This window comes from Penicillium solitum, assembly GCF_028829755.1.
Source record: "Penicillium solitum strain IBT 25940 chromosome Unknown utg000003l_segment0_segment0, whole genome shotgun sequence".
Taxonomy (NCBI): Eukaryota; Fungi; Ascomycota; class Eurotiomycetes; order Eurotiales; family Aspergillaceae; genus Penicillium; species Penicillium solitum.
Window position 1 is genome coordinate 4,398,547 of NW_027072123.1, and position 27,991 is coordinate 4,426,537.

The following is a 27,991-nucleotide window of genomic DNA, read 5'->3' on the forward strand; positions in this document are numbered from 1 at the left end:
ATTTAGAGTAAATTGTGTCAATCTTCATTTTTAAATGAATGGAAATCATGTATATAGATATACCCATGGAGTCTAGAATGGCATGTTTATTTCTCAAAAAGCAATTTATATCCCGAGAATTATGGAAGCGGGGACCCTGGGACACGGGAGACTGATTTATGTGAAACCTTCGGGGGTATCGTATATGCCGTATTATTACAGCCGAGATCAAACCTTCCAACTCTCAAACGTTCCCGAAAGTCCCGGGATCTGTACGGAGTATTTTTCTTTTCAATATCGTAGATTCTCGGGCTGTGTTTCCCCATTAGATGGGCCTATGGAAGTGGCCCCGGGTATTGTCAGACTTTTCTGGTGGGATGCACGTTCGTATATGTCCGTGCCCTAAAACCCCGTTTGCCGACATGCCCTATGGGGTACAAAAGGTACACAACATAAGTTGGAAGTTCAATGACCCAATAACCCCTATTAAGCACTTCATCGAAATGATAGGGATATAGACAAGGTGCCAGTGACGCCACCGACGCCACATTACATCCATGGGAAGTACAATATAAGAAGTTCATAGGCTTTGCTAATATCATATGGTTTCCAAGGTTTTTACGTGAGATTAAAGGTCACAGCCCAAGTGCCCACGGGCTCTGGATAAATGCACTTGGACCAATGACATCTCCGTGCCTGAGACAGTGGATACTCATATACCGTCGATCCACCGGTATTACCGACAAATGAATTTGATTAAAAGATACTAGTACTCCGTACTTCATACGTGGAAAAGTACTAAGATACTAAGAGAGATATAATATTAAAATTAAAATTGATATGTATAATTTAATTTACGGAAATTAAAGAAATTCAAGAAATGAGTTAATTACCTGAGATCTCCATATCTTCCCTCCTCTTCCTTCCCTTCAAGCTTGTCTCTTTACCTACTTCTTCTCCTTCTTTCCTTCTCTGTGAGAAGCCATACGTTCCTTCCCTGCAAATTGATTTTGCACCTTGCTCTTGTCGCTCTTTCCTCCCCCACACTCACTTAACCACTCGCTCAATTTGCTCCAGCATTCTTGCTCTTGACATCTCTCATCCCACCCTCACTTTGTCTTCTTGATATCCACCGTCGTTACCAATAACTTCATCATGGTTGTCTTGAACAAGTTCTCCGTTGTCCTTGTGGCCGCTATGGCTGCTGTGGGTCAGGCCACCCACGAGGGTCTCCACGCTCGTCGTATCCTGGCTCGCTCTGCCACCCCCGGTGCTGCTGAGCCTTCTACCTCGACCGTTCTCGTGATTCCCACTGCTGCTGAGCCAGCTCCCACGGCTGCTTCTTCTTCTTCCGCCGTGTCTGCTCCTGCTGAGGAATCCACCGCTGTGCAGTCCTCTTCTGCTCCCTCGGTGGCTTCCAGCGCCATTCCTTCCGTTGCTTCGTCTGTCGCTCCCAGCGTTGCCTCCTCTTCGGTCGTTTCCATCCCTGGTGTGAGCTCCTCCGTGCCCGCTGGCACTATTTCGCCCATTGCTTCCAGCAAGCCCGTGGTCACCCGCACTCCCATCAGCTCTCGTCCTACTGGTCGTCCCACCAAGTCCTCTTCCGGCGCTCTGTCCAGCACTGTGTCTGCCCCAGCTGGCACTGACGTCCCTGGCGATGGCCCCGAGACTATTACTTACACCGTGACCTCTGGAACTTCCACTAGTGTCATCACTACCACCATCTTCAAGACCGCTACTGACCAGCACACTGTCACTGCTGTATGTGTTGTATCTGATATCTTGTGCTTTGTACTCATGAACTAACTTTTATAGACTGAGTCTGGCTCTGATGCCTCGGCCACCAAGCCTGCTGAGGACACCACCCACACTCGTACCTCCACCATCAACAGCACTAAGACCGAGACTGTCACTCTCGTTGAGGCTCCCACTCCCTCCGGTGGTGCCGGCAATGAATCTGGTGCTTGCTCCGCCGTGACTGTTACTGCTACTGTCACCGAGACTGTGACTGCTGTATGTGTTGCTCATTCCCCTAACTCACATATCAAAAATTAACATAATTTCTCTAGGGCGCTGCCGAGACCCAGACTCCTGGAAACGGTGAGGGCGCACAGAGCACCTCCACTGAGACCGGTGCTTCTTCCACTGAGACTGCTGCTTCCACCGAGACTGCGGCTGCTCCCACTGAGACCCGCACTGCCACTGGCTCCACCCGCATCCCCCTCACCCGCACTCCTACTCCTTCTTCCAGCGGTTTCGCTACCCGGACTCCTTCCGCCAGCGTTACCCCTACCCCCGCCTCCAGCGCCCAGCCCACCCCTACCAGCACCCCCACTGGCAAGGCTTTCTTGGCCAACTGGCGCCGCCACTTCATCTAAACAACACACTGCTAATGCGAGGGGCGTATCCACCTCTACATGGCAGCGAGTTGCGAGCCCGTTGATGATCTGAGAGAAAGTCCCGATTTCCTTCTACTCGCGCATAGGCGTGCTGGTACTGTACCTATTTTTTTGCCAAGTTTCGGTACAAACGGTTTCGATTTCACTTCTTATTTACGCTCCATTTTTTGCCATGTTTCTTCTTTTCGACTTCTATTCTTGCAATTGTCTTGTCATGCTGGATTGTGCTTTAGGCCCCAAGCTTTCCCTGCCTGTTTGCTACCCTTTCCAGGCCGTGAACTCCAATTCTTTGGCGCCCAATCTCCAAGGCGTCTGGCGTGACATTTCCTTGCGTTACATTTTTTACTCACCAATGTGAAATTGACCCATTCATACGACCGGTTTCCATTGGACTCGGAACATTTTCTCACGTATCGTTTGACGGGTGGTGACACGTCTGCTTTGAGGACTGGATTTTGCGCCTTTTCTATTGTGAAAAATTCATCTTCTTTAATCTTTACAGATCTTCATTTTGCGAATGATCTCATACTTTGCGTTGTTTTTTGTCTTCACGTTTTCTTTCCATGTGGAAGGCCGATGAGGATGAGCAATATCGGTATCCTTAGGAGAGAACTTGAATTGACTTGAGGCTTTTGCCTGTTTACAAAAGAACCCTCCTTCGTAAGATGAATAGAAGTAGAGTGTATGAGGCTCTCCATCCTGTAGCGTTATAGTAAGGCTTGGCCTGTGAGGGACCTGTCGATCAGTGTCGATCATTTTAGGCTGGGGCAGGCACAGCACATAGTAGTTGGGTGTGGAGATATAGTCTAGTGAAGCTTTGAGCTGATGTCTCATGTCTCGTGTCATTTGTTCAGCCAGACCATTAATATACATCAAGTAGGATAATATACAAAATTCGAACAACCACCTTCCTTAGAAGAGTCCACGGCATTCATCTCCCGATCACCATCAAGCCTGTCTCTGCTTAGGATGAATGAATATTTATATCTGTTAGGATATCGAATCTAACGCCCCGACCCCTTCTCTCGCAATCCGCTCCCGCATAATCTGCCATTCAACCCATGTCACACCTTGCAACAAACAATCTGCCAGATCATCGAGTTTCCCTGGATCAATAGCAGCCACCTCATCCCCTATCTCAGAGTGAGGGGATACCGGCAATGGAGGAAGAGGCCCACTCTTCAAAGCACGAGACCCCTTCCCTTTCTCCTTCTTCAAATTCTGCGTCTGGCCCTGCCATTTCCGCATATACGCACCCGCAACACCATGAAGACTAGGACACTCGGCTTTATCCGCCAGCACGATCTTATTTTCGGCAGCAATGCCCAGCTCGAGTTTCTCAAGGCTGACATCCGTCTCTGAACAAGTATTGGTATTCTGCTTCTGCACCGCAGCAGAAAGCCACCGACCAACAAGATCGATCTTAGCCTTCTTCACTTCTCGGGCATTGGGCTTCTTCTCCTTGACCTTTTCTCCGGCTTCGGATTTCTCATCCATGTCTCCTTTCCCTGGAACTGGTGGTCCAGAACCACCCTCAAGCCAATACCGGACTACCCGTCTTGGCTCAACACCTCGAACAACCAAACCCGCAACCTCCCCGCCCCTCTCCTGTCGGAGCGTATGAAGAACGGCATACAACATCCCCTCCAGCAGGCCAACGCGCAGCGTCCATTCAAGAACGGCACTCCCACCGCCGGAGCGGAAGCGCTGGCGCTCTATGAGCACGTGTGTGGGACGGTAGGCGGCTATGAGTGATGAGATTAGGGTGTACGCATTTGCAGCATACAAGTCTGGGGAGAAAGAATCTTTTTCTTTTGTAGATTTGGCGATCTTGACCTTGACAGGCATGTCTTTTCCCATTTCTATTGGAAGAATGGCCTGTGATGATTCTGTGGCGTCACCAGACCCTGGTATTGCTTCAGTAGATTCGGGTTTGATTATACTGGTATTATCCCCGGGTATTAGGTTCAAACTTGAGATCTCAGAAATAGCGAGTTTGTGCCAGGCTGTCAACTCTGGCGGTCTGGGGTTTGCTGCGTCTATCCCGATACCTGCAACCCCAGATCGGGGCACTCGCAGATGGGCGAATGCGAGGTTCTGAACTCCCATATCGATACTGAGAATGCTCCATGGTTGTGCGGGGTTTGATTTTGACAAATCTGCGGGCTTTTTCTTTGTCTTTGAGCGAGTTTTGTTTGACACCCGCCGATCGACCTGTCGATCTTGGCTTATGCTTGTGCTGGCACTAGCACTAGCATTGGTAGTGGTAGTGGTACTGGGGTTGGGACTACTAGTGATGACACCCTCTGCAACATCATCACCATCTGCGGCTGCCGACAACTGCAACTGCAACTGCACCTGTGACTGTGACTGTGAATGCAACGTCAACTCCGCTGCAATGCGCTCAATAAGAACACCCTTCGTACCAGACGATTGGATACCCGTTGCGCGCGCGATGCGCTGCAATTGTGCTGATTTCAAGCATGCGAGCCAAGGGTGTGTTGGGGAGTACAGTGCTGCAGAGAGACGCATTGGGGGGTTTGTTTGTGCTTGCTTGACAGGGGTGGCATTTGGTGGGGGTCTGGGCTTTCCGGTACAAGCATAAGCACAGACACAATTAATCTCGAATTTCCGTGTCTGGATCTGCGGAAGACCTGTAATGGCAATTTTAGGCTGGATGCATGGGAATTCTTAGAAGGGGATGGGGGATTCTTCATGGTGGATGGATGCCGATCGGTGCACGGACAGCTGACGTTCACGGCTACCGTGGCACTGGGTCGGATTGAGTTTCTAAGGTTCCAAGGTTCCAAGGTTTGGACTTTACCTAGGTAGGATGATGTAGAGAGTATGAGTATGAGTATAGTATCACTGATATGACAATATAAATATTATATGCGCCTTCTATTTCCCAGAATATAACACCGAGATCCCCCTGTGTCAGTAAAACACCCGGTCTGAATAATAAATCTCCCCCCAATAAGCAGTAAATGCAAGGCGCTGAAAAGCAAGTCAAACAAAACAATTAGAAGACAGCAAAGCAGCAAACAATAATCCAGCACCGAAGATCCAAAGGGCAAAAGTAAAAACCAAAATAAGAACAAGAACCAAATTATATCAATGCTGGCTGCTCAACCTCCGCCAACGCAATCTCATCTCGGAGATACAACAACGGAGCCCAAACACGCCAATGCAACACACCCATATGAGCAAGACGCATGCCAATACGCTCGATATCCGACTGCTGCGGCGTCAATGCCAGCGATGAAGTATTCACTGACCCAGACGCACTGGCAGCACCAGTCTGCGGTGCAGCAGGACCCGAAGCCACAGACAATGGAGCCCTTTGCGACTCACAGATCGCCAATGGGGACAGCGGCAAGTATCTACGAGCCGCAGCCAGGGTGGTAGCAAGGATTTTGCTGCGCATGCTATTTTGGAAGAAAACGAAGAGCTCGGACTCATTGGAGAGATGCCACTCGAGGGCTTCCTCGATGGGCACAATAACCTCATCCGCGACGACAGGGTCAAGCTGCAGCGCGGCACAAGCAAAACGGGCAATCTCCAGCGCAACACAGCGCATATTTTGCGTCCAGCGCTTTCCGCCGCGGTGATCTGGATCGTCGTCGTTGTTGTTTGGGTTCCCTGCAATACGGTTCTCCAGATCCATACCGTCTTCCATTAGGGACCAGATGCGTGATCGGAACGTGGAGTAGGTTTCTTCTGGGGTTGAGAGATACCGCTTGTGCTTGTTGACATAGGATTCGAAGATATACCAGGCGATGTCGAGGTTGATTAGGTTTTGGACTGTTGAGCGGAGTTGCCAGAGACGCTCGGAGTCGAAAAGGAAGGTTTCGGGGAAGTCGGTGGGCGGGGCGAATTGGAGTAGTTGGGCGGAGATCCCGCGGAATAGGGCTTCGAGGGGTTTGAGAGTCTCTTCTGTTTCTGGGGTTGGGGTTGTTTTTTGGGCTTCGGCATTTGCGTCATCTTGGCGGGCTTGGTCGCGCACGGATAGATACCAGTGCCGGGCGGATTCGACTTGGAAGCCGCCGCGGTTCATTTTGCCTTGGAAGTATTCTTGGAGGAAGGGGACTGTGTCTTCGATGAGGAGAACGCGGAATGCTCGGATTTGATGGTTGGCGACGTCCTATCATTTCACGAATTAGTTTGGAATTGCAAGACATAATTGGGGGTTAAATGTGACGTACCAACTTCATCGCCTCTAGAATAGAGAACAATGTTCGTAGACCATTGACAATCTCCCGAGGATCCTGAGACTGTGAACCTTTTTCGATTTGTTCGACCATGGAATCTGCCCACTCGTCTCGCATTGGAGCACAATGTGTTTTCAGGAGTTTGGCCAACCATTTCGCCAGCGTAAGCATGTCGAGAACGCCTTTGCGTATTTGCTGCATGAGCAATGGAACTTCCAGGTTCTGCATGATAGTTGGGTGATCCCGTTCCGGAACAAGGGTTTTGATGACGTCCTGCAATGTCTCGAACAGGGCGGGCAAACGGGGATCAAAGGTGTGTCGAGTACCATCACTTGACTCGGCTTCCTCGATGGCATCGGCAGTCGCAGCATGGTAAGAGTAAATAGTAATCTCCGCGGCCAAGGAGTCCCAATAATCCGCAGCTTCTTTCCGCTTACGTTGGCCCTTCTCCCCGTCTAGGTCAGGCTTGAAATGCAGGTCGCGGTCGAAGTTGGCGTCCATGCGGAGGTTGATGTTGCTCATGATACAGGGCAGATCAAGTTCACTGAGCGTTTTCTTCGTAACCGGTGGAGATCTCCGAGCCTTACGCAATAAGCGCTGATCGCGGGAATCTAGACCCAAAGCTTGGGGTATACTGATAGCCTCCGGTGACGGGGAGGGCTCTCGAAGCCGAGAGATAACGGCTGGTACCGGCGATGCAGCTTGTCGAGCTCCATGAGGGTAGGCGAAGGGTTGTTGACGACGACGGAGAGGATGAATGGAAGGTCGGTCATCATGATTGTGAGAATCTCGCCCCTCGTTCTTGTGATACTCTTTAGAACGACCACTTCCAGCACCATAGGCCTCCAAAGGGCCTTCGGCGCCCTCCTCCTGCGTTCGGGCTTCTTTTGTGCCTTGTAGATCCATCGTTAAGCACGGTATATCTAAACCTCCCCTACTCAAACAGTCAGATAAAAGGAAGATTTTCGGGGTGGCAATGGCGAGACCACGCCATGCACCTAAGCACAGAACAAGGCGAATACGCCCCTATGCAACTCCCACAACTCACAAATTTAATAACCCCCTGTTTGCCTCAGGCAGGCAGCCAATCCGCAGTCACCAAAAAGTGATGCAAGTGAGCTGTCAATTCTTGTGGAGCCGAGGATTGCTTGGATCTGCGTCGATCGCCTCGTGGTTCCGATCAGGGGTGCAATATAAGGAGGAAGGTAAAAAGGGGTGGAAATTAGAATATTTGAAACCAAAAAGGTGTATAATAATCCGAATAAAAGAGAATATAATCTTTTTAAACAAAGAGTTGTAGAGTATGAAATCTCCCAAAGTAGCAAAACCTGTGTGGGGGGAATTCCAGTATACTCTCAAGAGCAAACAAGTCCAAATTGTCTCGAGAGTGCACAAGGATAGAGGATAGATGGACAAATCAAAGAAGTAAAAAAGAAAAGAAAAAAAAGGAGTTGGCAAAGCGACCGGGATGAACTGATATAGGTGAGTGTATCCCAGATCTACACCGGATTCGGGTGGACGCAACCAGCACATTCCTATGCTGCTACCCGCGAGCAGACTCCCCTCGACTACTTGATATCTCGACATTGTAACATCTTTTCCATTTCCGATTCGAACTTGCATCTGCATTTGAAGTTCTAGGGAAAAAAAAGGGGGGGGGGGTCTTCGCCTCACTTTGAACTTTGAAATCAGCACTGGCCACGTGAGTGGGAGTCTCCTTTTCTCAGGGAACCACTGGATGCAGTCGAGTTGTGCATTACCAGGTACATAGTACCGTACATCGTACTCTCCAGCTTGGCAGAGTGTTCACCAGATTATCGAGGAGAGATGAAGCAGGGCCCGTCTCGTCGAGATCGGAATGTTTTTTGGTTCAGAGTGCCTTGATGCCTTGCGGCCTTGATGTCTGATAAACATGGCCCCCACATCCCTTGAGTCAACCCTATACTTCACCCACTTCACCACTTAACTCACAATTGATATTAGCGTTCAGCTGCTCAGCTCGGATCTGAATAAAATTACCGTGATTCAGGAGGCATTCACTGCTTATAGACGGATATGAGCTCCGGCTGAGCTCCCAAATCCACTGGCCATGTCTTTGGCCCCAATAACCCCGCTGGTCTTATTGACACCCAAATCTGGCTCAACAACCACCTGTTCAATAGATCAATGACCACCACCATGTCTGAAAGGAAAAGGATAAAAAGGAAACATGATTTCCACGTCGAATCTCGTCTGTATGAGCATCCTGGATCTTTACCACGCAGTATCATCTCGATTATTTGCCAGAAAGAAAGAATTATCATAGTGCAAAGCGCGGCGAGTTCCAATCATGAATATCTCTGCATTGCTATACTTCTTTCATGTCCTATGGACAACTCCTGGTTTTGTTTTCTCGCGAGAAATTGGTTCATACAATACCGAACGATTTGAAGTACATACCTTGCCCGGCGTTTCGGACCTATCACCCAGCTGGGCTGGCCGCCTTCCGGTTCCGGGGACAGAGGATGGAAATGAGATCTTTTTCTGGCTATTCCAGTCAGAGCAGCCAGCATATGATGACAATTTGATCAGTAGGTCTGATTGAGAAAGGACATGCAGCGGTGGTTGCTAATTACTAACAAGTTCTATAGTTTGGTTCAATGGCGGCCCTGGCTGCTCATCTTTGATAGGTCTAACGACCGGCAATGGACCCATTTCATTCGATGGCAATTCAACTCAATTCATTCGCAATCCGTACTCGTGGACAAAGCTAGGCAATGTGCTTTACGTTGATCAACCCGTCGGCACTGGCTACTCCACGGCTAGCTTCCCCTACCCAGTTAAGGACAATGGCCGGGTAACGACGGACTTTACACAGTGGCTGCGTGGCTTCTTCAAATACTTCCCGCACCTACAGTCAAAGCAGATCCATCTGATGGGGGAGTCATATGCAGGCATCTACATACCGTACTTTGCATCGGAGCTTCTCGACGGCAAAGATTCTCTGCCCCTCAATGTTCGTTCAATGTCTCTCGGTGATGGATCTTGGGGAAATGGAGCAGCCATGGCGTCCGTTGCAATGGGGAAATACCTCAGATCACAGCTGGGCCTCCTCCAAATTCCCGAAGACGTCCTGTCAGTCTTCGACGAGGCAGACGAAACCTGCGGCTTCAACGGCGTGTTAGCAAAATCCGCCATATACCCTCCCCAGGCTAAAATCAATATCCCCGGAAACCCAGAGTACTTCAACATCCGACGTCGAGACCTGACAAATGCCGTCAATGCCGCATGCGATATCGCACCCACAACTCCCGAAGAAGTCCGCAACGCAATTTTCAACTCAACCTGCTACGGCCCCTGCGCCGCCTTCTCCACAGCAAGTGACTACCTAAAAGCAATCTCCACGAAAAGCAAATCCCGCGGCTGTTTCGACATCTACGACATCTCCCACGATTGCAGCGCCGTTTCAGAGCTTCCACTGATGGCAGAGTACTTCGGGCGCGCAGATGTCCAGACTGCCCTCCACGTCGATAACAGCGGACTATACAGCGCCTGCAACTCCACAATCCTAGGAACGCTCCTTTCAGTGCCCTCTCCCGTGCCGCCGGAGTACTTTGTCCTCCCATCTCTGGTTACCAACCACAACATCTCGCTCCATGTTTACTCGGGTGAGTGGGATATGTTGATCAACCACTTTGGCGCGGAGCTGTCGCTGCAGAATATGACTTGGCGCGGTGCACAGGGCTTTGCACAGAAGCCGAAGAAGCCGTTCTTTGCTGATAATGCTGCGCCGTCGGCGACAAAGCAGCTCCTTTTTGAGCATACGCCTGTGGCTACCACACTTTCGACTGCCACTCCCACTGCTGCTGTTGCGGGTACGTGGACTGAGGAGCGTGGTGTGTCGTATCATTTCTTCCGAGGGGCTGGTCACAGTGTCTTTGTGAACAAGCCACGCGAGATGTTTTCCTTTGTAAGGGATGTGGTTGTTGCTCCGAGAGCTGGTTAAGTATGCGGACCTCGAGGTTGGAACTGGCGTATCTTGGGTTTGGGTTATCGAAATTGGTATTTAGAACATGTAATTTCTTTAGAATTCTTTTCTGTTTTCAAAATCCAGGTTCAAGTTAGTAATTGGTTCAAAAAGGTCATGTAGGAATTGTAGCGATAATAGTAATAAAAGGCTTTCGGACGATGTCGACAAAAATGTTGCATCATATAAGAAATCACCAAAAGCAATGTGATCTCTGGGTTCAAATGAGATTGTTTTCGTCATTTGCCATGTTTATCGCATAATATCAAAAGGTTAAACGATTCACTTACTGTAATGATCCTTGTCTTGCGGGATATATATCCCACCATTTTGGCTCATTATACCAACTATTCCGGCGAAGTATTTGATTTGGTATCCAACCTACACGGAATATCTTCATCTGCTTTATACTCAGTTCAAAAAAAAAAAAAAAAAAGACAGCAGTAATATCATATTCAACATCTAAATTGAGCTGTCGTCATAGTACGCCGTAACCTGCCCACAAAGGCCACAATCTTACCAGATCTCTACCATAGTGCAACAAGCACATGAATAATAATCTTATGATAAAACTTGTATGTATCAAGAGCAATATTGAGTCAAGCCTATCTAGGTTTGGTCAATAGGTGTCGATCGGGGGTAATCATGAACCAGCATGAGTCACGATGTATCACGATGAGGTGGAGTTGCACATCAATCAGCTTCCAAGCATTGACTACATATATATTTGTGGACATCCGCTATTATTATACAAGGCCTTTGAATTTTTTGCAGCCTCGACGCACCCTGGGCTTCGTAGGTTCAAATAACGCCCACAAGAGGTGTTTTGTATTGAATTCAATTGATAATATTGTAGGCGAGCTGAAGAATGCGATGTGAAATTATCCTGACACAATCTCATAGCCCGGCTGATAGGAACATCTCCACATCGGTTTCGCGGTCTTTTCTTTTGAGTTCCTCCCACCTCCATGCCCGATGCGTGAAGGATCTTTGCCCTAATGAAGTGACCATGTAACTTGGCAGGGTTTGGTAGCCCAAAATCGTGGGAGGAAGCGTTTTCGAATGTGACACGGGCTGGAAGGGTTTACTTATAAGTAAGTAGTGGTCAGGCGGAAGGTATGAATGTACTGACTAGGCTGGTTCTAGAAGTAAATATCTGTTAGTTAAAAGATAATAATAGATTCTCATTTATCACATACTGTTGCAATATCCAAGTCGCTGATTATACACAAAAAAGTCTCTTATCAAAGTATGCCTTTTTTCTTTTTACCAGCCTTCGTATACACCTAAAAGAACAACTAAAAGAACATATAAAAATACATGACAGGGCTGCATAAGCGGCCGACTATCCCAATAAGTACTGACTGGACATTTGAATAAACTCTGTTCATCTAATTACTAGTTATATGACCAAAGATTGACACCATCAAAGATCTTCCCTAACACGTCCAATGCCTCATGAATGTACCGTTAAGGTGTTCGGCTTCGAACCCAGCGAGACTGGATAAAGTGGGTGCGTGTTCTACCATTTCATGGCAGAGGGAAAAAAAGAGAATCAATCGGTTTGTTCGCACAAAGCTGTTAGGATTAGTAGACCAGTGAGGCTGTGCAGGGAAGTCAGGCTGAGGTGGGAACTCGAGCAGTTGAGGAGAATGACTGAACCTCAAGTGCTCTTGCTCTTCTTTACAAATTCTTGTACACTGTATACACTGTATATGTACTCACATCATACAACTATCGAACAGAACATGATTCAAATGTTCCTTTTAGGTCCATAGTCTATATATATATTCTCGTAAACCCCCAGGGTTTCCCTGCGGCTGAGAGTCGTACCGGCAACGATGAAGATGTCGAAGTCCAGGCGCTGACTATAGTGCCATATGTAACTATGTAGGAGTACTATTATATGTCCAAAGGAATTCAATATCATATGTAGATATGAATATAAATTGTTTTCCTACGTCATGATCTACTTCCCCGCAGAATATGGGGTAAACCAGGTGATCTCCCCATTGTATGACTACAAAGTAATCAGCCCATCCCTGACTTACCTTTTCTTTCCTACTTTTCCCTCTTCTTCCTCTTTACATCTCACATCTCAAATCATCCACCATGACAAAAGGATTCGCAACCATCACCCCCGAATGCGAGGAAGTATTCGACGAGGTCAAAGGCACCGACAACCTCAATTACGTCATCTACGAAGCCTCCGCACACGACAAGAAGATCACCGTCGCCGAGTCCGGCAAATACAAGGACTACGCAGAGTTCCTCTCCCACTTCAAGGATGATACTCCCCGGTACGCAGTTGTAGACTTCACCTACGACTCTCCTGCCGGCGATGGCCAGCGAAGCAAGCTAGTCTTTATCACATGGTATGTAGAGACGCATTGTATCACCCTCGCCTTGAGAGACAAGGTGAACTCATAATCATTGAAAGATACATGGTACTGACTATTGGGATTTTGCGTGTAGGGTGCCCGAGGCTGCAGGCATTCATGACAAATCTTACTATACGTCGAACAAAGATCATCTCTTCTACGAGCTCCAGGATATCAGTCTTCATGTCCTGGCACATTCCCAGGCGGACCTGGCTCATGCCGCAAGTATGTACTCTGCCTCCGTGTGCCATTGACTTCGTGGCTAGTATGGTAGGATTCGGAACTGACATTTGGTTTTTTTACTTAGTCCTGGGGAAGTTCAAGGCTCTCTAGAGGAGGGAGCCTTTAATATTCAACCTTCTTCGTGAATACGGAAAACACTGTGTGAAGGGAGATTTACAAACCAAGGGTGGTCTAGCTATACTGTTCTAGACACCATATTCCGTACTATAATATTTCTTACATATTTTCAATCATTCACCTCGGCCACATGGAGTAGACGTATAAATAGGTTCAAACGAGTCGAAGACTCGAGTGTATATGTATGAAGTGGAAGTTTTAAGGTGAATTAATGTCATTTCGTTTGGACCTATTGTAACAAAGACCCAGTTCTTCCCCAGGATATTAACCCGCTAATGCATGGAAACAAAGGAGAAAAAAGAGCACCAATGAAATGTATGCGTTGTCGATGATCTAGAAAGAGTCAATGACATCCACGATAGATTGCTTGTAGCTCAGTTCTTCAGTTCTTTCAAAAGAGATCAACCCGCTAAATCATGGATAAACAGAATACAGGTCGAGGATCGGAATGTCAGGACAGAGATGGCGTGGCAAGGAACCAGCAAAGTAATGCTGCTGGCATGCACGATGGATTGCTCATAGTCATAATCATAAGATGCAGATAAAATGAGCATGGGGAGTAATCATGACGCATAGAGAAAACGAACTTCTCTGAGATGGAGAGTAAAAATGTTTCATAGTCGCTTAGCGACGGAAAAATGGTGCTTGGTTCGACGAGAGAAGCGAGTCAGCACGTTGGAAGACATCACCCTCGAAGAATTTGTCACTGTAGGCACTGGCCGGCGTGGATGGGACAGTAGCCTGCGCAGCGGGGCCGAGTGCCGCACTCAGCGGGGTGGCAGGAACGGTGACTGATTGCGGGGGCGACATCATATTGAATTGGAAAGAGGGGTTGTTGGTGAGGGCGGAGGTTGAGACGGATGTTTGATGGTGTTGCAGGTGTGGGGTCTGTAGCGGAGGGCCGTACAAGGCATTAGGAGGGGGATGGCGGTCCGGGTCTGCCAGGTAGGCCCATGGAGATACCTCGATCAAGCGGCCTGCTTCCCGGCTTGCCTTTTGGACTGGGCGTAGGAGGATGATGACGTCGGCAGGTAGAAGCTGCATACTTCTCAACTCGCGCATCTCGTTCACTAGGTCGACGAACGATTGCATGAATGATTTGCATAGCTGCCAAAATTCGCGTTGGTTGCGAAGTCCGCCGCCTGGTTCTTTGATCTTCATGGTCGAGAGGCGCTGTCCTAGGGCATCTGAAACTTCCAGGCAAAACTGACATCGACGGATGAGGTTGTTCCAGAGGATTTGGATTCCCTCAGAGTCGCGTGATTGTTGAGAAGCCTCTAGACACCTTACGAATTGCCGACAGGCCAGTGGAAGTGCCCCGTATGCAGCATGGTATGTAGCAGTCAGCTGATGGAATATCTTTTCGAATATTCGCTCCTCTTCGTTCTCGTCCAGTCCAGTCAGTGTGTTGACCCGGGGAGCCCCGGGAACAGGCATAGGGGGGAAAGTTTCGCCTGAGCGAGGGGTTGCCAACGAGTGTGGCATAGATGCGTTGATCATGTTCGATCTGCTACTCGAGCGACTGCGTGCGTACGACGCAGAGAAACCAGGAGAGTTAATGCTAGTCCGATTGGAAGTCATAGTCATAGGGTACTGAGGGTGTCGAATTGTCGTGTCGCTTCGCAATCGTCGTGTGGGTGGGGCGGGATCTCTTGTTGGGGTGACCAAGGAGAGTTGAGATCGGTCTGGGACCGAGGGGAGTGGGTTACTTGGCCCAACCAAGCGTTTTGTAGCAGACCCACGTTTGTTGATGGTCTGCAGCGGAGCATTGAGAATAGCGCAAGCATTCCGTAGCTCCACTAGGCTGCCGAATATCGTCAGCATCAGCGATCGTACATAGCGCGGATCGCCGTTGGAAACGATCTTGGCGACATTGTTGCGTAGCTGCGTGCCGACGTGAATGTAGGCGGAGATGCACGTCTCGCATTCACGTTTGACCGTTTCTGTGACTGATGCAATTGACTCTGGGTCGTTGCACAACGTATTTGATGCTTTCTCGAGGGCATCGTTGAGTTGGTCAACATGCGAGGAAGCATTATAAAAGACAAGCTCGAGGCTGTGGCGTCTGGTGTCATCATGCTTGATCACGTTGATCAATGTATCGATATGGGAATGAACTTGAGCGAGAGCAAAAAGAATACCTTTTGCACTCTTGATTATCGGTTCGTCGGATCCACGCTCACCCTTGTGTTCAGGCAGACTAGACATCCGATTAACCCAGCCATCTCGCGGACGCCGACGCTCTCTTGGGCTGGTGGGGCTTGGGGGAGTACTGTCATTCGAGGCTATTGGCGGTGCACCCTGGCGCGGTCGAAGCACAGATCCATGACTGAGACCCCGTAGATGGCTGTTTCGATATGGGCGCGTTTCATCCAATGTACCCAGATCAGTATTCTTCCGAGTGATCACTCCCATTCTTTTGCTACGAGCAACCGATGATCCTTGGATTATCCCCTCACTATTGCTTCGATTGCGCTCGTTGACAGAGTGGGGCGCCACCCCAGGTCTTTGGAGACCAGGCAGGTGGTAAGTAGCGCCTTGCTGCCCAGAGGCCATGCGATAGTGTGATTTTAATGGAATTGGCGGTGCCCGTGATATCGATGGAGATCGAGATGAGGTTGCTGAGCTATCACCAGTGCTAGGAATTACTGGAAATCGGCCACTTAAATTCCGCTTTGAGGGTATCGGTGTTGGTACCGGTTTAATATCAAAAGAACCATCACTGCGTTGAAACCGAGTTAGCTTGTATCCACCCGAAGATCGTAATATGAACAAACCTTGTATAAGCAACGATTTCTGGCTCGGGTGTACTCGTCTGTTGTCGTGTTTTCATAAAGAATCTCTTGAGTTTGGTCGTGGCTGCGACTTCTTTCTCGTTGTCGGTCATCCCAGATGGTGTCGCGTCGTTCTCGGTTTCCTCTAGTATGTCGCGCAGTGGCTTTCGCAGAGGATTTCCGACACATTTGAAAATTTGAAGCTTATGCATCTCGGAGAGGCCAGCTGGGAGGTCAACGAGGCGATTTTGCATCACTGAGAGAACTCGCAATGACTTCAATTTGCTGATCTCATTTGGTAACTCCTTGATTTTATTTCGACTCAAATCAAGGATTTCGAGTAATGGTAGCTTGTAAACCTAGCAAGCAAGATTAGCGCAATGCAAACATAAAGCAACTTTATCACTGTACATACTCCTTTGGGGAATTCACGGAAGTTGTTTGCTCTGATATTGAGATAGCGTAGATGCGAGCACTCTGCGAAGCGATAGGGTATGTGAAACAGTTGATTGTTCGACAGAGACAGCCTTTATAGTAATCAGTATAGTTCAGAGCAGTGATACCGTAGCCTATGAACAGGCAACGGAATACTTCACTATAACAGTTCAAAGCAAGGCTCCGACGTACCGTTCGACCTCGTCTTTGATCAAGTCTACCACTGGTTCAGGGATCCTGGCAATGTGTGAATGACCAAGGTCAATGGTTAACTTAGGCTTGACCACATCTGTGACGGCCTCGCTGCCTGCCAGGGAACGCTTGGTATCTTGAATACCACTTTCAACGGCATGTCGCGCTAGCTCAATGGTTTCCTCCGGGCTAAGCGTTTTCGGCCCAGTCGGTTGCTTGCTGGTACTCTCCGGGGCATCCTCTAAAGCAGTCCCTGGTCGACTTTCCTCCTCTGGGTACGGAAAATCATCGCTTTGTGACGCGAGGAAGCCCCCTGACTCTGGCGTTCCATTTTCCATTTCATCTTCGTCTGTGTCGCCACGGTTCAAGCGCGGCCCACGTATTATGTCCTCAGGACGAGTCATGGCGGATGTCATGGCTGATAAAAGCCCGAATGTTGTCGATCAAACACACCTCGACGCAGCGCTTTCGTTGATGAATTGATGTAGCCAAAAGCCAAAAGAATGTCTAGGTGCAGCGACCATTACTATATGAACACACTTCGAGCACCTGCGCAAAGCATCGTTGGTTGTGATCAAGTCGGAGGGGCGGACTGTCACGACGTTGGACGGGGAACGGAGCTCGAGGCGGCCGTTAGGGTGGAGTCGGAGTGGAGGAAGAGGGATCGGAATCGTCAAGTGACGAATCGGCCGGGTATCAAGTGGTCGAATTTAGAGCAGATTGGTTCAGGATCGAGTGAAAGAGTGCAATGAAGCTCTCATGGAAGTTGACAATGGCGGGCGCGATAAAGAGATTGGCCACAATGGGGATCTGGCAGGTCGAAGAATGTTGTTATCGAAGCAACAGACGTCTTAGGTGTAAGGCTGATGCGAATAACCAAAATGAAATCCAGTCTCCTGGGAATGAAGGGAATTGGGGACATTCAAGTTGGGCGAGGCTGGAAATCTTCTGATTGGGTGAAACACGCCCAAACACCGGACCTCCGCAACTCTGCGTCTCGACTGCGCCTGCGTCACTATATTGAATAATCAAGGACCATATTTGGTGATGGTTTAAGCTACGATTTATCTACTACACCTAGAAATGAATTGACCAACAATGCATGTGCTATCGCGTAAATAGAGCTAGGGAAGTACAACGCCCAGCAGAACAGATCAAATAATATACATAGGCCATCAATATAAAAGACTGGGGGATCAAAAGCTCCTAAAAAAAGGAGGCGTAGCATAATGGTGTTCGAGCCCACTCCAACATCTCAGACTCTTACAGAGTGACCGCCTCTGTTTCTTCGGCTTCGGGCTCACTTGACTCAGTAGTGTCTCCCAGATCTGGTGCGCCGCTGAGAGCTGATTTCCGCTGGTCCTGAATCAGAGATGTTTCCCGGGCCCAGGCAACCCATTTGTCGTACTGCTCGTTCTCCATCTTCATGCCAATGTCCATGTATGATGGTCCGAACTCTGCGCCATATGCCGCGGCTTCTTCCGCAGCCACCCGACGTTGAATGTCCTCCTGCAACCGAAGTCTGTAGAATTCTCGACGAGCAATATCGTAAGCGGCGCTCTTTTTCATATCCGGGACGTTATTCAAAAGCCACAGCTGTCGCTGGACAACACTAGTATCAGAAAAGTAACACATTAGCATCGGGGAAGTTTCGCGTAAGAAAGATAAATGCATTAGAAGCGGAAACATTGGTAACACACCTTTCACCATCTAACCGCTTCCCTGGCTGTTGGATGCGGCTCCAATCGTAGTGTTCAAAGTCCTTGCCAGTGCTCTCGAGAAGCACACGGGGCCGGGCAAGCTCCCAGGGATGATCGCGGAAGAACTGAGTTCGCAATTGATCTTCTTCATATTTGAGCTCAACCGGCTGGAAAAGTCGACTAGGCTTCTTGGGCTTTCTGCGCTTCTCTTGGACTTGGAAGACGACCTGCGGCTTCGATGACCCAGCGACGGTCTTCAGCCGCTGCTGGACAAGCTCATGCTGAGGAGGGCGGGTACGAATGAGAGTTTCGGCAGGAGGGATCTCGCCGACCACATTGACCCATTGTGGCAGTTTGCTGGTCTTTCCACTGGCGAATTGATTGAGTGCTGTCTGTCGCACCCGGAGGGCTGTGAGGTTTATTTTGCCCATGGCAGTCGGGCACAGCTGGTAGCTGAAAGAACTTGAAATAACAAGAAGAATTGAAACGCGACTGGAGACAGCAAATCAATCGACAAGATATGCGCTGCAGGGGGACGAGGTGGTTGATGCGGGAGCGAAAAAGATGGGATTGGCAAAGGGCGGCTCCGATTGGTCGAGGGATGGACTCCGCCAGGCCAGAAAGTGCAGGGCCGTTCATCTTCAGAAAAACACTCCTACGTCTTCCGAATCTTGTCCCTCTCCCCCTTTGTCTACTTTTCGCGCCCAGAAAGTAGACGGCTCTCTCTTGTGCGAGTGGCAAAGGGCTTTCTCTTGGATGCGGCCTACCTAATGCCACGATGTCTGTCATCTCATGCCTCATCCAAATAGGTCCCCCAGCTCGCCAAGCCTGCGAATTCACCCCAAGCAGGCCTTGGATGAGCTTCCTCTCTTTCGACAAACCTCAATGCCTCCCTCGAAACCCCCTTCTCACACCTCCTCGGTCCGAAGACTCTGTCCCCGTCGTCCTCGCCCATCCGTCGCGTCAATAGCAGATATTTTTGTCGGCTCGCTGGTTCTGGCAAGCTTCTGCCACGAACACTCGCCGAATCGTCGGGGGTTGTCGACAGTAGCCTGGAGTGCCTCAGATCATAATTTACGAAAATTTCAGGGCAAAGGCGCCACTGGTCGCAGACAGCTACCACCCCGACGACAACCAGAGTATTCAAGCTCAAGGTTTCATCTGTCGCAACCCAAAAGATTGATCAGCAACGGATTGGCACGTACGAATGACGATAACACAGAGGAGTATAATATTGAGACCGAGTCACAGGAGGAGACGGAGACGGACAACGACTATATACCACTGTGGCCTTCAAAGAATGATGACGCGGAATCGCAGACCTATTGTGAAAGATTTGATTTTACATACGATTTCGACCGCAGAATAGAGATAACAGAACACACCAAAACCGACATCGACCCCAAATTGCCGGACAAACACCCCCGCCAATCCTTCCCATCATGGCTACATCCCGAGAAGGAGAAACACCTCTCTACCTCGAAACTGTACAAAAAGTCCTTGGCGGATTATGACTGGGAGGAAGCAGTGAATGCTGTAGCGCCATATTCGCGTTACAAAAAGACGTACAAAGATGATTCGCCCGATCAAATGGAAATCCACTCGGTTGAGAAGCTGGTCAGAACGTTGTGGGAAGAGCCAAACCCGTCCACTCAATACTTGTTCCGATTATACAGAGATATTCCCGCCCCGGGTGTAGCTTTGCTTTCGAAACGCACCCGCGGTGCTCTTTTGCGTTTGTTCGCGCATCCTCGAGATCGACGGTGGGTAGATGCTCGTCGCTACTTGGCATTGGTGGACGACATGGTAACTGCGCGACTCCCGCTATCCCGCTCACTCTGGTCTTCCGCGATACATCTTTCTGGCCGAGCCAACGGCAAAGTTTTGAAACGAGATCTTATCCGAGCCGTGGGCATGTGGCAGAAGATGGAGCATATCGCTGGAGTGAAGGCCGACGAGGTGGTCTTCAACATCCTGTTCGACATCGCAATCAAAGCCAGTGCGTTCAAAGTTGCTGATCGCCTAGAGGAGGAAATGACTGAGCGGGGTCTTAGCTTTTCACGCTGTGGAAAGACATCAAAAATTTATTATTTCGGGATGATACGGGATGTTGAAGGTATTCGAGAGACTTTTGACGATTTTGTGAGATCGGGCGAGATCGTCGACACAGTTGTCATGAACTGCCTCGTTGCCTCTTTCCTCCGGGCAGGTGACATCCAAACTGCGGAGCAGCTCTACGCACGCATGCTGGAGAAACAATCAAGCAACAACAAACGCCTTTCGCATTCGGACGATGGGTCCCACGACGGCGGGTCAAATCTGAGCTATGACATGCCCCAATATCGGGAAAGAGCTAGAAAGTTGGGCCGCGTATTGAAGAAGTCATCAGCACTCAAGGAGAAGTTCCCAGAATACCACCGTGCTCTCCAAGATTCTCTCTCCATTGCACCCGACACGCGAACTTTTTATATCTTCCTACGACACTATGCCTACAACACTGGCCAGCTCGATAGCTTCATGGCTGTCATGCGCGACATGGAGAAGACCTTTACCGTCCCACCACGTGCTATAATCTACCTGTTCCTTTTTGAAGGGTTCGCTCTTCATGGTCGGAGGAAAAAGCAGTGGAGTGCGGAAAATCTTCGGCTGACATGGCATGCGTACATCCGGGCTCTGCGCGACTCGAATGCAAGACTTCGTGGATTAAGTTTAAATTTGAACAACCGAAAGATGACTTGGGAGAACCCATTGGCTAAGAGTGTGGCAATCGATGTCGAGGAGCCACCAGTGACAGATTCTCCAAACGGGTTGTATATGGCTTTACCAACAGAGGATACAGTTGGGAATCCACAGGGATCTGAAGAAACTGCTGAGGGCTCTGCCATGGATGATTCTCAAGACACAGAACAAGACGCAAAGCCTAAGCTGGATGAAACGGAAGATGAATCCACGGAAATAGAGGAACTTGATGTAGATGAGGTCTTCAACCCTCGTTTGCAGTTCCCCAGCGAAGCAGAGCAAGAAGAAGTCTGGGACCCTGAGCAACGTCTCGAGAATGGTCTTTTTGTTGGGCGTCGCATGATCACCGTCATTCTGCAAGCATTTGGAACATGCTGTGGCCCCCAAGAGGTCCTCGAGGTTTGGTTGCAACTTGAGCGGCTTTGGCATCCACAGCAGCGCAAGGCGATTGATGTTTTTGCCGTCAAGGAAGAGCTTGATAAACAGATGTCCAGGGATCCACATCGGAACCGCTGAACAAGAAAGAGGAGCAGCTGAAATCCGGATTCAGCACTTGTACATTATTTTCCATATAGATCTGCCATATACCGCCTCGATTTCTAGCGTGTCTTTGGCGCAAATGCATTATTTTACATGAATACCAAGTCCAATTTGTAGACTCTAGTTCCTCACACCGTCATGAAGTCTTGGGTGCAAAAGTGAATCAAATTGCAGTCCAATCAATCCCAGAAAGGAAGGAGCAGGTCCCCACGTGACACCGCGTTCTGGGACGCGGGTGAAGACTCAATCTCCTTCTTCTACTGCACTTTCACCTAACCCTTTCGACCTGTCTATCTCTGCTATGAAGCACAATGGATCGTAACCCAGCGGTGACGCGCCAAACGGCCAATATGCGATGGGTCTTGAAACATACCTTCAAAAAGAATGATTTCCGGTGAGTTGACGAACTAGGCAAGAGGGTCAATTTACTTACTCCACCACATAGTCCACTCCAACGAGAAGTGATCGCGTCCGTCATAGAAGGGCAGGATGTCTTCCTTCAAGCGTGCACTTCGTTTGGAAAGAGCTTGTGTTATCAATTACCTGCAGTTCTCAAGGATTGGGGCTGTGAGTTTTAACATCTCTTATTTTCAATGACGGATTCGCCTGACTTCAATATCTTTAGTGACTGTTGTCGTCTGTCCACTTCTCTCATTGATGGTGAGTGTGGTTTGAAAAATTGTGTAGTCAAACGCTAATCCCTGACAGACTGATCAAGTGAACACATTGAAAGCTCTTGGTGTGGCAGTCGCTACGATCAACTCTAATACTACTCACGATGAGAGACAGCGTGTCTTCGAGGATATGCTGTGTGGCCACCCGAGCACACGCCTGCTTTATGTGACTCCAGAGTTATGCCAGACGGACAACTTCCGCCGCCGCTTGCTCATAGTTCACAAGCAAGGTCAGCTCATCCGCGTTGCCATTGATGAGGCGCATTGCATAAGTGAATGGGGCCATGACTTCCGACCAGCTTACAAAGAGCTAGGCTGGTTCAGGAAGAACCTCGTCAGCCCGACAGTCCCAATCACTGCGTTGACGGCTACTGCAACACCCCGAGTTCGGTCCGACATGATCAACATCTTGGGGTTGGATCTGGACAATCTCCGAATGTTTAACACCCCATCAGATCGTCCAAACATTCACTACGAGGTACGATATCTCGCAGACTTTGCTGAGGATAACAGCGGCGCGGAAGATAGCCAGTTGCAAAACTTGCTCAGATGGCTTAAGGCTATCCAAAACCGACGAGAGACCCGACTTGGCAGCGAAGTAGCACTACTCCCTCCGATGTCAGGAATCGTATATGTAGGGACCCGAGCTATGGCCGAACACCTTGCAAGCCGGCTATCCTCTTCCTCGGACGAGATGGTCACGGCAGTGGCATACCACGCCGGGGTGGAAGCCACCAAGCGCGCGCACATTCAATCAACGTGGAAGTCATCTCGGCCGTGCCAGCCCGCCAATGGGGAAAAGACACCCGCTTTCTCCATCATCGTGGCAACCAATGCCTTCGGGATGGGAATCGATAATCCAGATGTCCGCTTTGTCGTGCATTGGACACCACCCCGAAGCTTCGAAAGCTTTGTTCAAGAGTCAGGACGTGCAGGTCGAGACGGCCGCGCCGCTGCCTCACTTGTCTACTACGGAATTCAAGAGAGAAACTTCATAGAGACTATGATCTACCGTGATACTGAATCTCACCGTGCGAATGGCCCCGAAAATCGAGAGGCCAAGCTTGAAAGCTTCGGCAAGGTCATTCGGTACTGTGAGGGTATTAGGAGGTGCAGGCACGAACTGATCAAAGAGTTCTTCGGTGATTTCGAGCTGGAAGAAATGGGATCACAACTGCCGGCTAGGGAAGGTGTGTCTGTTACAAGCTCATCTCCTTGCGACTTCGCCTGCGATTTTTGCAAAGAGGGCCGTGCCGGGTTGGCGAAGCGCCGGGAGAAAATGGCATCGGAGACTCAGATGGCTCTCCTATACGCGGATTTCGACTAAGTGATATCTTCTTATTTGATTGTGCTGCATGATTTAGCATTTTCTTTATTTTTCTTAGCATCTTGCCATCTTGTTACTTCTGTTAAGTTTTCTGCTTGCATTTTGAGGCGCGAACAGCATGAATGAATGGCGCAGGGAGGGGGCTTTTTGTACTTCACATATACCACAGAGACAGGGACATTGAATCCAGCGTCTGAGCCGCTCAGCAACCTGCGCTTGCTTCTAAAGAGTTTAGTCACAGCAAGAAATCCACTGTCAATAAGCAAGCCTTTTATTATGAACACAATTATGAAGTTTACCGAGTATGAAAACAGGTAAATCAAAGGGTTAGACACAAGGCAAACTGCTAGACTTTCTTTAGCAAACACAAAAAGATCAGAAAGAGATTAACGACAAGAAATCGCTGTATCACCCTCGTTTTACAAACGACCAGGACATGCTTTTGTTCGCCGTGAATGTCAAATGAATGCGACTGAGCAGCGGAAGGCACAACATTAACCCACCAAAACAGCTTCTGGTTTAAAGACCAGGGGGTGGGGGGACCTGCAATCCATATGTCAGTAATCAAAACTAGCACGAATGACATACGAACAACGTACCGCGCTGTAGCTGCCACCCGCACCAGGAGGCGGAGGTGGTGGGGATCCGGAGCTAGGAGGTGGAGGAGGGGCCTCGCTAGCGGGAGCAGCAGGCGGAGCAGTGCCATCTGTTTGCTGCTGGGCCGCGGCCATTTGCTGATAGTACTGGTAGTATGCGACGTAGTTCTGGTATCCACCGTAGGCAGCATAGGGGTCAGTAGTGCCATAATACTGAGCGTACTGGGCACTGTAGTCGGCAGCAGCGGGGGTAGTAGCAGCGCTCGGGGAAGCAGCAGCGGCAGCCTGGCCTGCAGGGCTAGCAGAAGACGTATTATGCTGCTGACGATTGTTGTAGCCACCGCCGTATCCACCTCCGCCACCACCTCCACCTTGGTAGCGATCACCACGATCACCGCGATCACCACCGCGGTATCCACCGTAGTTGTTCTGGGGTGGGTTCTCCTTGAAACGCTGGTATTGTTCCTTGACATTGGTTAGAAGGTCCTCGCAAAGCTCCTTTGCTTTCTGGACATCGCTGGCGTCAGGACCACTTGAAAGACTGTCAGTAGAGGCTCATAGTAGAAATGAGCGAGGCAAAAAGGAAGGGAGAAACAAAGTCAGTAAAAAAATAGATGAAAACTCACGCCACATGAAGGAACATCGCTTCGTCGCTTTCACGGCCAGTGCTCGATTCGATGAATCCAGAGCCACGGCCCTTGATCTGAACACGGCAACGAGTCTGCTGTTGGATGTGCTTCACATAAGCACCGCCCTGTCCGACGACCTGGGCGCGCAAGTTGAAACCGGGGATGGGCTCAAGATCGATGGGGATACGCTCATCCGGCCATTTGCGCTGTATGAAGTTAGCCAGATTATTATATTAACCAAGAGGAAAGGAATAGACCCATACACGGCCATACTCATCCCGCTCAACCTGTTGCTCAGGTTCCCGGCGGCGGAAGCGTCGCTCGTCGACCAGGTTCGGAAGTTCTTTTTGCATCAGGTCATCAATCATCGCAACCGCCTTCTCCAGACCATCCTTATTGGTGCTGGTCACATGTAGGTACAGCGGAGGGCTCTAAACCAGAATAATCAGCATTTGATCTCGCCAATCTTTGGGGGTATTCCTTACCGCAGCAGTCGCCATGTTCTTGTCGGGGTAATAGTTGCCTCGGGTTGTCACATCTTGAGAGAGAGAAAAAACAGTGAGTGAGACCTTCTTTGCCTAAAGTTGAGAATATAAAAGGAAGTCGTACCGGCGCCGGTTTCATCTTGAATCTATAAGTCACGCAGCGGAGGTCAGCAGATGCAGCAGAGGGTGAATTGGATGCTATGTTTTAGTGAAGGGTAAGCTTCATCCAGTCCAAAAGAAGAGAGCAGAACGATGAGAGGGCGAGATACAGGGTACCCCAATCTTCTATGAGGAACATGACTGGAATATCAGCAAGTGACAAAGGGGATAATTACCATCTTCTGAGTAGATCCCTTCGTCAGGGTGTAGCGATTGCGCAGATCATTGATCTCAATGTCCTTGATGTAGTCACCATCTGCGACGTAGATTTCGGCGTTCAAAGTCGCTGCGCCCTCGGCGGCGGGCGACTGGGAATTCTCTGTCGCGCTGTCGGCCTGTCACACAATGTTAGAAATTGGGTATAACGAATCGAAGTGGGTGTGTATTCACAGAGCGGATTGGAGGGACATCAACGTGTTGAATGCCCTTCTTCGCCTGAAGCTGCGCATTAATCTTGGCTGCTGCTGCCGCTATAGAGACCACAATAGTTAGCCGTATGATCTGGAATTGTGTCGGTATATGGACCCGAGTGTAACGCACCAGCGGCGGCGGCCGGATCCACTGCGGATGGCTTTGCTGGAGTATCTGCGCCAGGGCTGCGACTCAGCGGGCGACTCAACGGACTACGAGTGCGGGCCGACTCCGACTGTCTGTTGGACGGGGATCGAGAGCGTCGGTCAAAACGGGAGCGTCGGGGCTCAGGTTCAGTTTGGTCAAAGCGAGACCGCTTCACTCGGTGTTCATCGTCCGCCATGGTGAAAGGTGGGGTACAGTGAAAAGGGAGAGAAAAGGTCCAGATCTCTTGCGGGAAGGAAGTTTTAGAGGCGGAGGCCGAGCAACCAACAAACAAAGCCACCAAAGACAAATCTGAGGATATTTTGAGTAAACTGAAAAGCTCAAAATGATGAGAATGTGAGGAATATTATATATTTCTCATTTCCAACAGCTGGTCTGGTTTTTGGCAATCCCTTTGGGCCATGTTGGATATTCAAGGTCACGTGGTTATAAATCACGTGCCTTTTATACTGGCAGATGCACTACACCGCTTTAGGTCTAGCCTACTCTGAGTCAGCGAGCGGTCGCCGAGGTCGGCCCATTAAAAAGAATATACCCGGGGCGAATCTGGAGTGAATCATCGCACAACCCATTCACATTACGAACTCCTCATGGCTTTCAGGCGCCCATTGACGCTGTCCCTGGGGTCAGCGTCGCAGCTGTCATCTGCTGCAGCTACTGCCCGGTCCCGCGCTGCTGCGCTTCCTCGATTCACCACTATTCGTGCATCGTCGAGCTCAACTTCAGCTCTTGCCTACAAGGCATTGCACCGTCGCTCTCCTCTGCCTTTGCCGGTCTCCGATGCTTCCCCTCAATGGGATGCTCCCACCGCTGTCTCCTCCATTCTCTATGAGACTCCCGTGGCGCCCTCCAACCCACCCAAGCGGCACATCCTGAACTGCCTCGTGCAGAACGAGCCCGGTGTGCTGTCCCGTGTGTCTGGTATCTTGGCCGCCCGTGGCTTCAACATTGACAGTCTGGTTGTTTGCAACACCGAGGTTGAGGATCTCTCGCGCATGACCATCGTGCTGCAGGGCCAGGATGGTGTCGTCGAGCAGGCTCGCCGCCAGCTGGATGACCTCGTCCCCGTCTGGGCTGTGTTGGACTACACCGACTCTGCTCTTGTCCAGCGTGAGCTTCTCTTGGCTAAGGTCTCTATCCTTGGCCCTGAGTTCTTCGAGGAGCTTCTCCAGCACCACCGCGAGATCACCACCTCGCCAGACTCCCTGGACCACAAGCACACCAGCCTTGACCACACCGCCCAGCAATACCACCCCCGCCACCTTCCCCAGAGTCAGGCTCTGCGTCACAAGCACGAGCACTTGGATGCGATTACCCGCCTGACTCACCAGTTCGGTGGTAAGATCCTGGATATCAGCACTAACAACTGCATTGTCGAGGTGTAAGTATTCCCTCTGTTCTGACTCCTGCTTTTTGATTACAATTGACTCATTCGACCTCTTATAGCTCTGCCAAGCCTAACCGTATCGACTCTTTCCTCAAGCTGATCGGTCCCTTCGGTATTCTTGAGTCCACCCGGACCGGTCTGATGGCCCTTCCCCGCTCTCCTCTGGGTGAGCCCAACGAGGAGATCGAGAAGGATGCTGCCGACGTTGTCGATGCCAGCACCCTGCCCCCTGGCTAAGCTATATATCGAATTTCCAACTCAAAAACTTACATACCCGAATAGGATTCGTTTGGTCTCTTGGCTTTGTGTATCTTATGGCTTTCCCGTGGAGTTGACCTAATTTTAAAATTGATGGCTTAGCCATTGTATGTAAAATGACAACAATTATTGTTTCCCTCGCATCTATACATATTCCTTCTTTTTTCTTCAACTACAAATTGCT

General features: G+C 49.6%; 11 protein-coding genes across 11 annotated transcripts; 6 read left to right on the top strand and 5 right to left on the bottom strand.

The window, feature by feature from the left end:
- Positions 1 to 1,134: 1,134 nt before the first annotated feature.
- Positions 1,135 to 2,635, top strand: N7455_005607 (uncharacterized protein; the record flags this gene model as incomplete). The annotated part of the gene is made up of 3 exons (XM_040957124.2): positions 1,135 to 1,740; positions 1,795 to 1,992; positions 2,049 to 2,635. The coding sequence occupies 3 exons, from the start codon at positions 1,135 to 1,137 to the stop codon at positions 2,355 to 2,357; spliced, it is 1,113 nt and encodes a 370-aa protein (XP_040812371.1). The 3' UTR covers positions 2,358 to 2,635.
- A 733-nt stretch (positions 2,636 to 3,368) lies between these two features.
- On the bottom strand, positions 3,369 to 4,910 carry N7455_005608 (uncharacterized protein; the record flags this gene model as incomplete). Its single annotated transcript, XM_065605083.1, has 2 exons — positions 3,369 to 4,684; positions 4,805 to 4,910. 2 exons carry the CDS (start codon positions 4,908 to 4,910, stop codon positions 3,369 to 3,371), a joined length of 1,422 nt encoding a protein of 473 aa, XP_065461983.1.
- A 577-nt stretch (positions 4,911 to 5,487) lies between these two features.
- On the bottom strand, positions 5,488 to 7,495 carry N7455_005609 (TCP11 family protein; the record flags this gene model as incomplete). Its single annotated transcript, XM_040957169.2, has 2 exons — positions 5,488 to 6,522; positions 6,584 to 7,495. 2 exons carry the CDS (start codon positions 7,493 to 7,495, stop codon positions 5,488 to 5,490), a joined length of 1,947 nt encoding a protein of 648 aa, XP_040812444.2.
- A 1,423-nt stretch (positions 7,496 to 8,918) lies between these two features.
- cp9 (putative serine carboxypeptidase) lies at positions 8,919 to 10,574 on the top strand (the record flags this gene model as incomplete). Its single annotated transcript, XM_040957142.2, has 2 exons — positions 8,919 to 9,159; positions 9,220 to 10,574. The coding sequence occupies 2 exons, from the start codon at positions 8,919 to 8,921 to the stop codon at positions 10,572 to 10,574; spliced, it is 1,596 nt and encodes a 531-aa protein (XP_040812432.2).
- Positions 10,575 to 12,707: 2,133 nt separating this feature from the next.
- On the top strand, positions 12,708 to 13,309 carry N7455_005611 (actin-binding ADF family protein; the record flags this gene model as incomplete). The annotated part of the gene is made up of 3 exons (XM_040957063.2): positions 12,708 to 12,970; positions 13,071 to 13,201; positions 13,284 to 13,309. The coding sequence occupies 3 exons, from the start codon at positions 12,708 to 12,710 to the stop codon at positions 13,307 to 13,309; spliced, it is 420 nt and encodes a 139-aa protein (XP_040812437.1).
- A 651-nt stretch (positions 13,310 to 13,960) lies between these two features.
- Positions 13,961 to 17,153, bottom strand: N7455_005612 (uncharacterized protein; the record flags this gene model as incomplete). Its single annotated transcript, XM_040957126.2, has 4 exons — positions 13,961 to 16,058; positions 16,114 to 16,469; positions 16,526 to 16,637; positions 16,738 to 17,153. The coding sequence occupies 4 exons, from the start codon at positions 17,151 to 17,153 to the stop codon at positions 13,961 to 13,963; spliced, it is 2,982 nt and encodes a 993-aa protein (XP_040812462.2).
- A 675-nt stretch (positions 17,154 to 17,828) lies between these two features.
- On the bottom strand, positions 17,829 to 18,982 carry rsm25 (mitochondrial 37S ribosomal protein mS23). The gene is made up of 2 exons (XM_040957186.2): positions 18,438 to 18,982; positions 17,829 to 18,349 (listed from the first exon to the last, which is right to left on the bottom strand). The coding sequence occupies exons 1-2, from the start codon at positions 18,866 to 18,868 to the stop codon at positions 18,001 to 18,003; spliced, it is 780 nt and encodes a 259-aa protein (XP_040812405.1). The 5' UTR covers positions 18,869 to 18,982; the 3' UTR covers positions 17,829 to 18,000.
- A 247-nt stretch (positions 18,983 to 19,229) lies between these two features.
- Positions 19,230 to 21,692, top strand: N7455_005614 (pentatricopeptide repeat protein; the record flags this gene model as incomplete). Its single annotated transcript, XM_040957162.2, has 1 exon — positions 19,230 to 21,692. The coding sequence occupies one exon, from the start codon at positions 19,230 to 19,232 to the stop codon at positions 21,690 to 21,692; it is 2,463 nt and encodes an 820-aa protein (XP_040812394.2).
- Positions 21,693 to 22,027: 335 nt separating this feature from the next.
- Positions 22,028 to 23,717, top strand: N7455_005615 (putative RecQ family helicase RecQ; the record flags this gene model as incomplete). The annotated part of the gene is made up of 4 exons (XM_040957184.2): positions 22,028 to 22,110; positions 22,162 to 22,283; positions 22,342 to 22,376; positions 22,425 to 23,717. The coding sequence occupies 4 exons, from the start codon at positions 22,028 to 22,030 to the stop codon at positions 23,715 to 23,717; spliced, it is 1,533 nt and encodes a 510-aa protein (XP_040812442.2).
- A 519-nt stretch (positions 23,718 to 24,236) lies between these two features.
- N7455_005616 (KH domain-containing protein) lies at positions 24,237 to 26,340 on the bottom strand (the record flags this gene model as incomplete). The annotated part of the gene is made up of 9 exons (XM_040957116.2): positions 24,237 to 24,260; positions 24,317 to 24,845; positions 24,940 to 25,148; positions 25,206 to 25,373; positions 25,428 to 25,480; positions 25,552 to 25,573; positions 25,763 to 25,921; positions 25,977 to 26,056; positions 26,127 to 26,340. The coding sequence occupies 9 exons, from the start codon at positions 26,338 to 26,340 to the stop codon at positions 24,237 to 24,239; spliced, it is 1,458 nt and encodes a 485-aa protein (XP_040812418.2).
- Positions 26,341 to 26,707: 367 nt separating this feature from the next.
- Positions 26,708 to 27,945, top strand: N7455_005617 (acetolactate synthase regulatory subunit). The gene is made up of 2 exons (XM_040957109.2): positions 26,708 to 27,543; positions 27,609 to 27,945. Exons 1-2 carry the CDS (start codon positions 26,753 to 26,755, stop codon positions 27,784 to 27,786), a joined length of 969 nt encoding a protein of 322 aa, XP_040812389.1. The 5' UTR covers positions 26,708 to 26,752; the 3' UTR covers positions 27,787 to 27,945.
- The last annotated feature ends 46 nt before the right edge of the window (positions 27,946 to 27,991 follow it).

Excerpts from the sequence above, each read along its gene's own strand:
- rsm25 (XM_040957186.2), bottom strand. The coding sequence starts at position 18,868 with ATGGGCAAAATAAACCTCACAGCCCTCCGGGTGCGACAGACAGCACTC. Across the intron at positions 18,350-18,437 it reads AAGCGGTTAGATGGTGAAAG|TGTTGTCCAGCGACAGCTGT; the intron begins GTGTGTTACCAA and ends TTCTGATACTAG.
- N7455_005617 (XM_040957109.2), top strand. The coding sequence starts at position 26,753 with ATGGCTTTCAGGCGCCCATTGACGCTGTCCCTGGGGTCAGCGTCGCAG. Across the intron at positions 27,544-27,608 it reads AACAACTGCATTGTCGAGGT|CTCTGCCAAGCCTAACCGTA; the intron begins GTAAGTATTCCC and ends GACCTCTTATAG.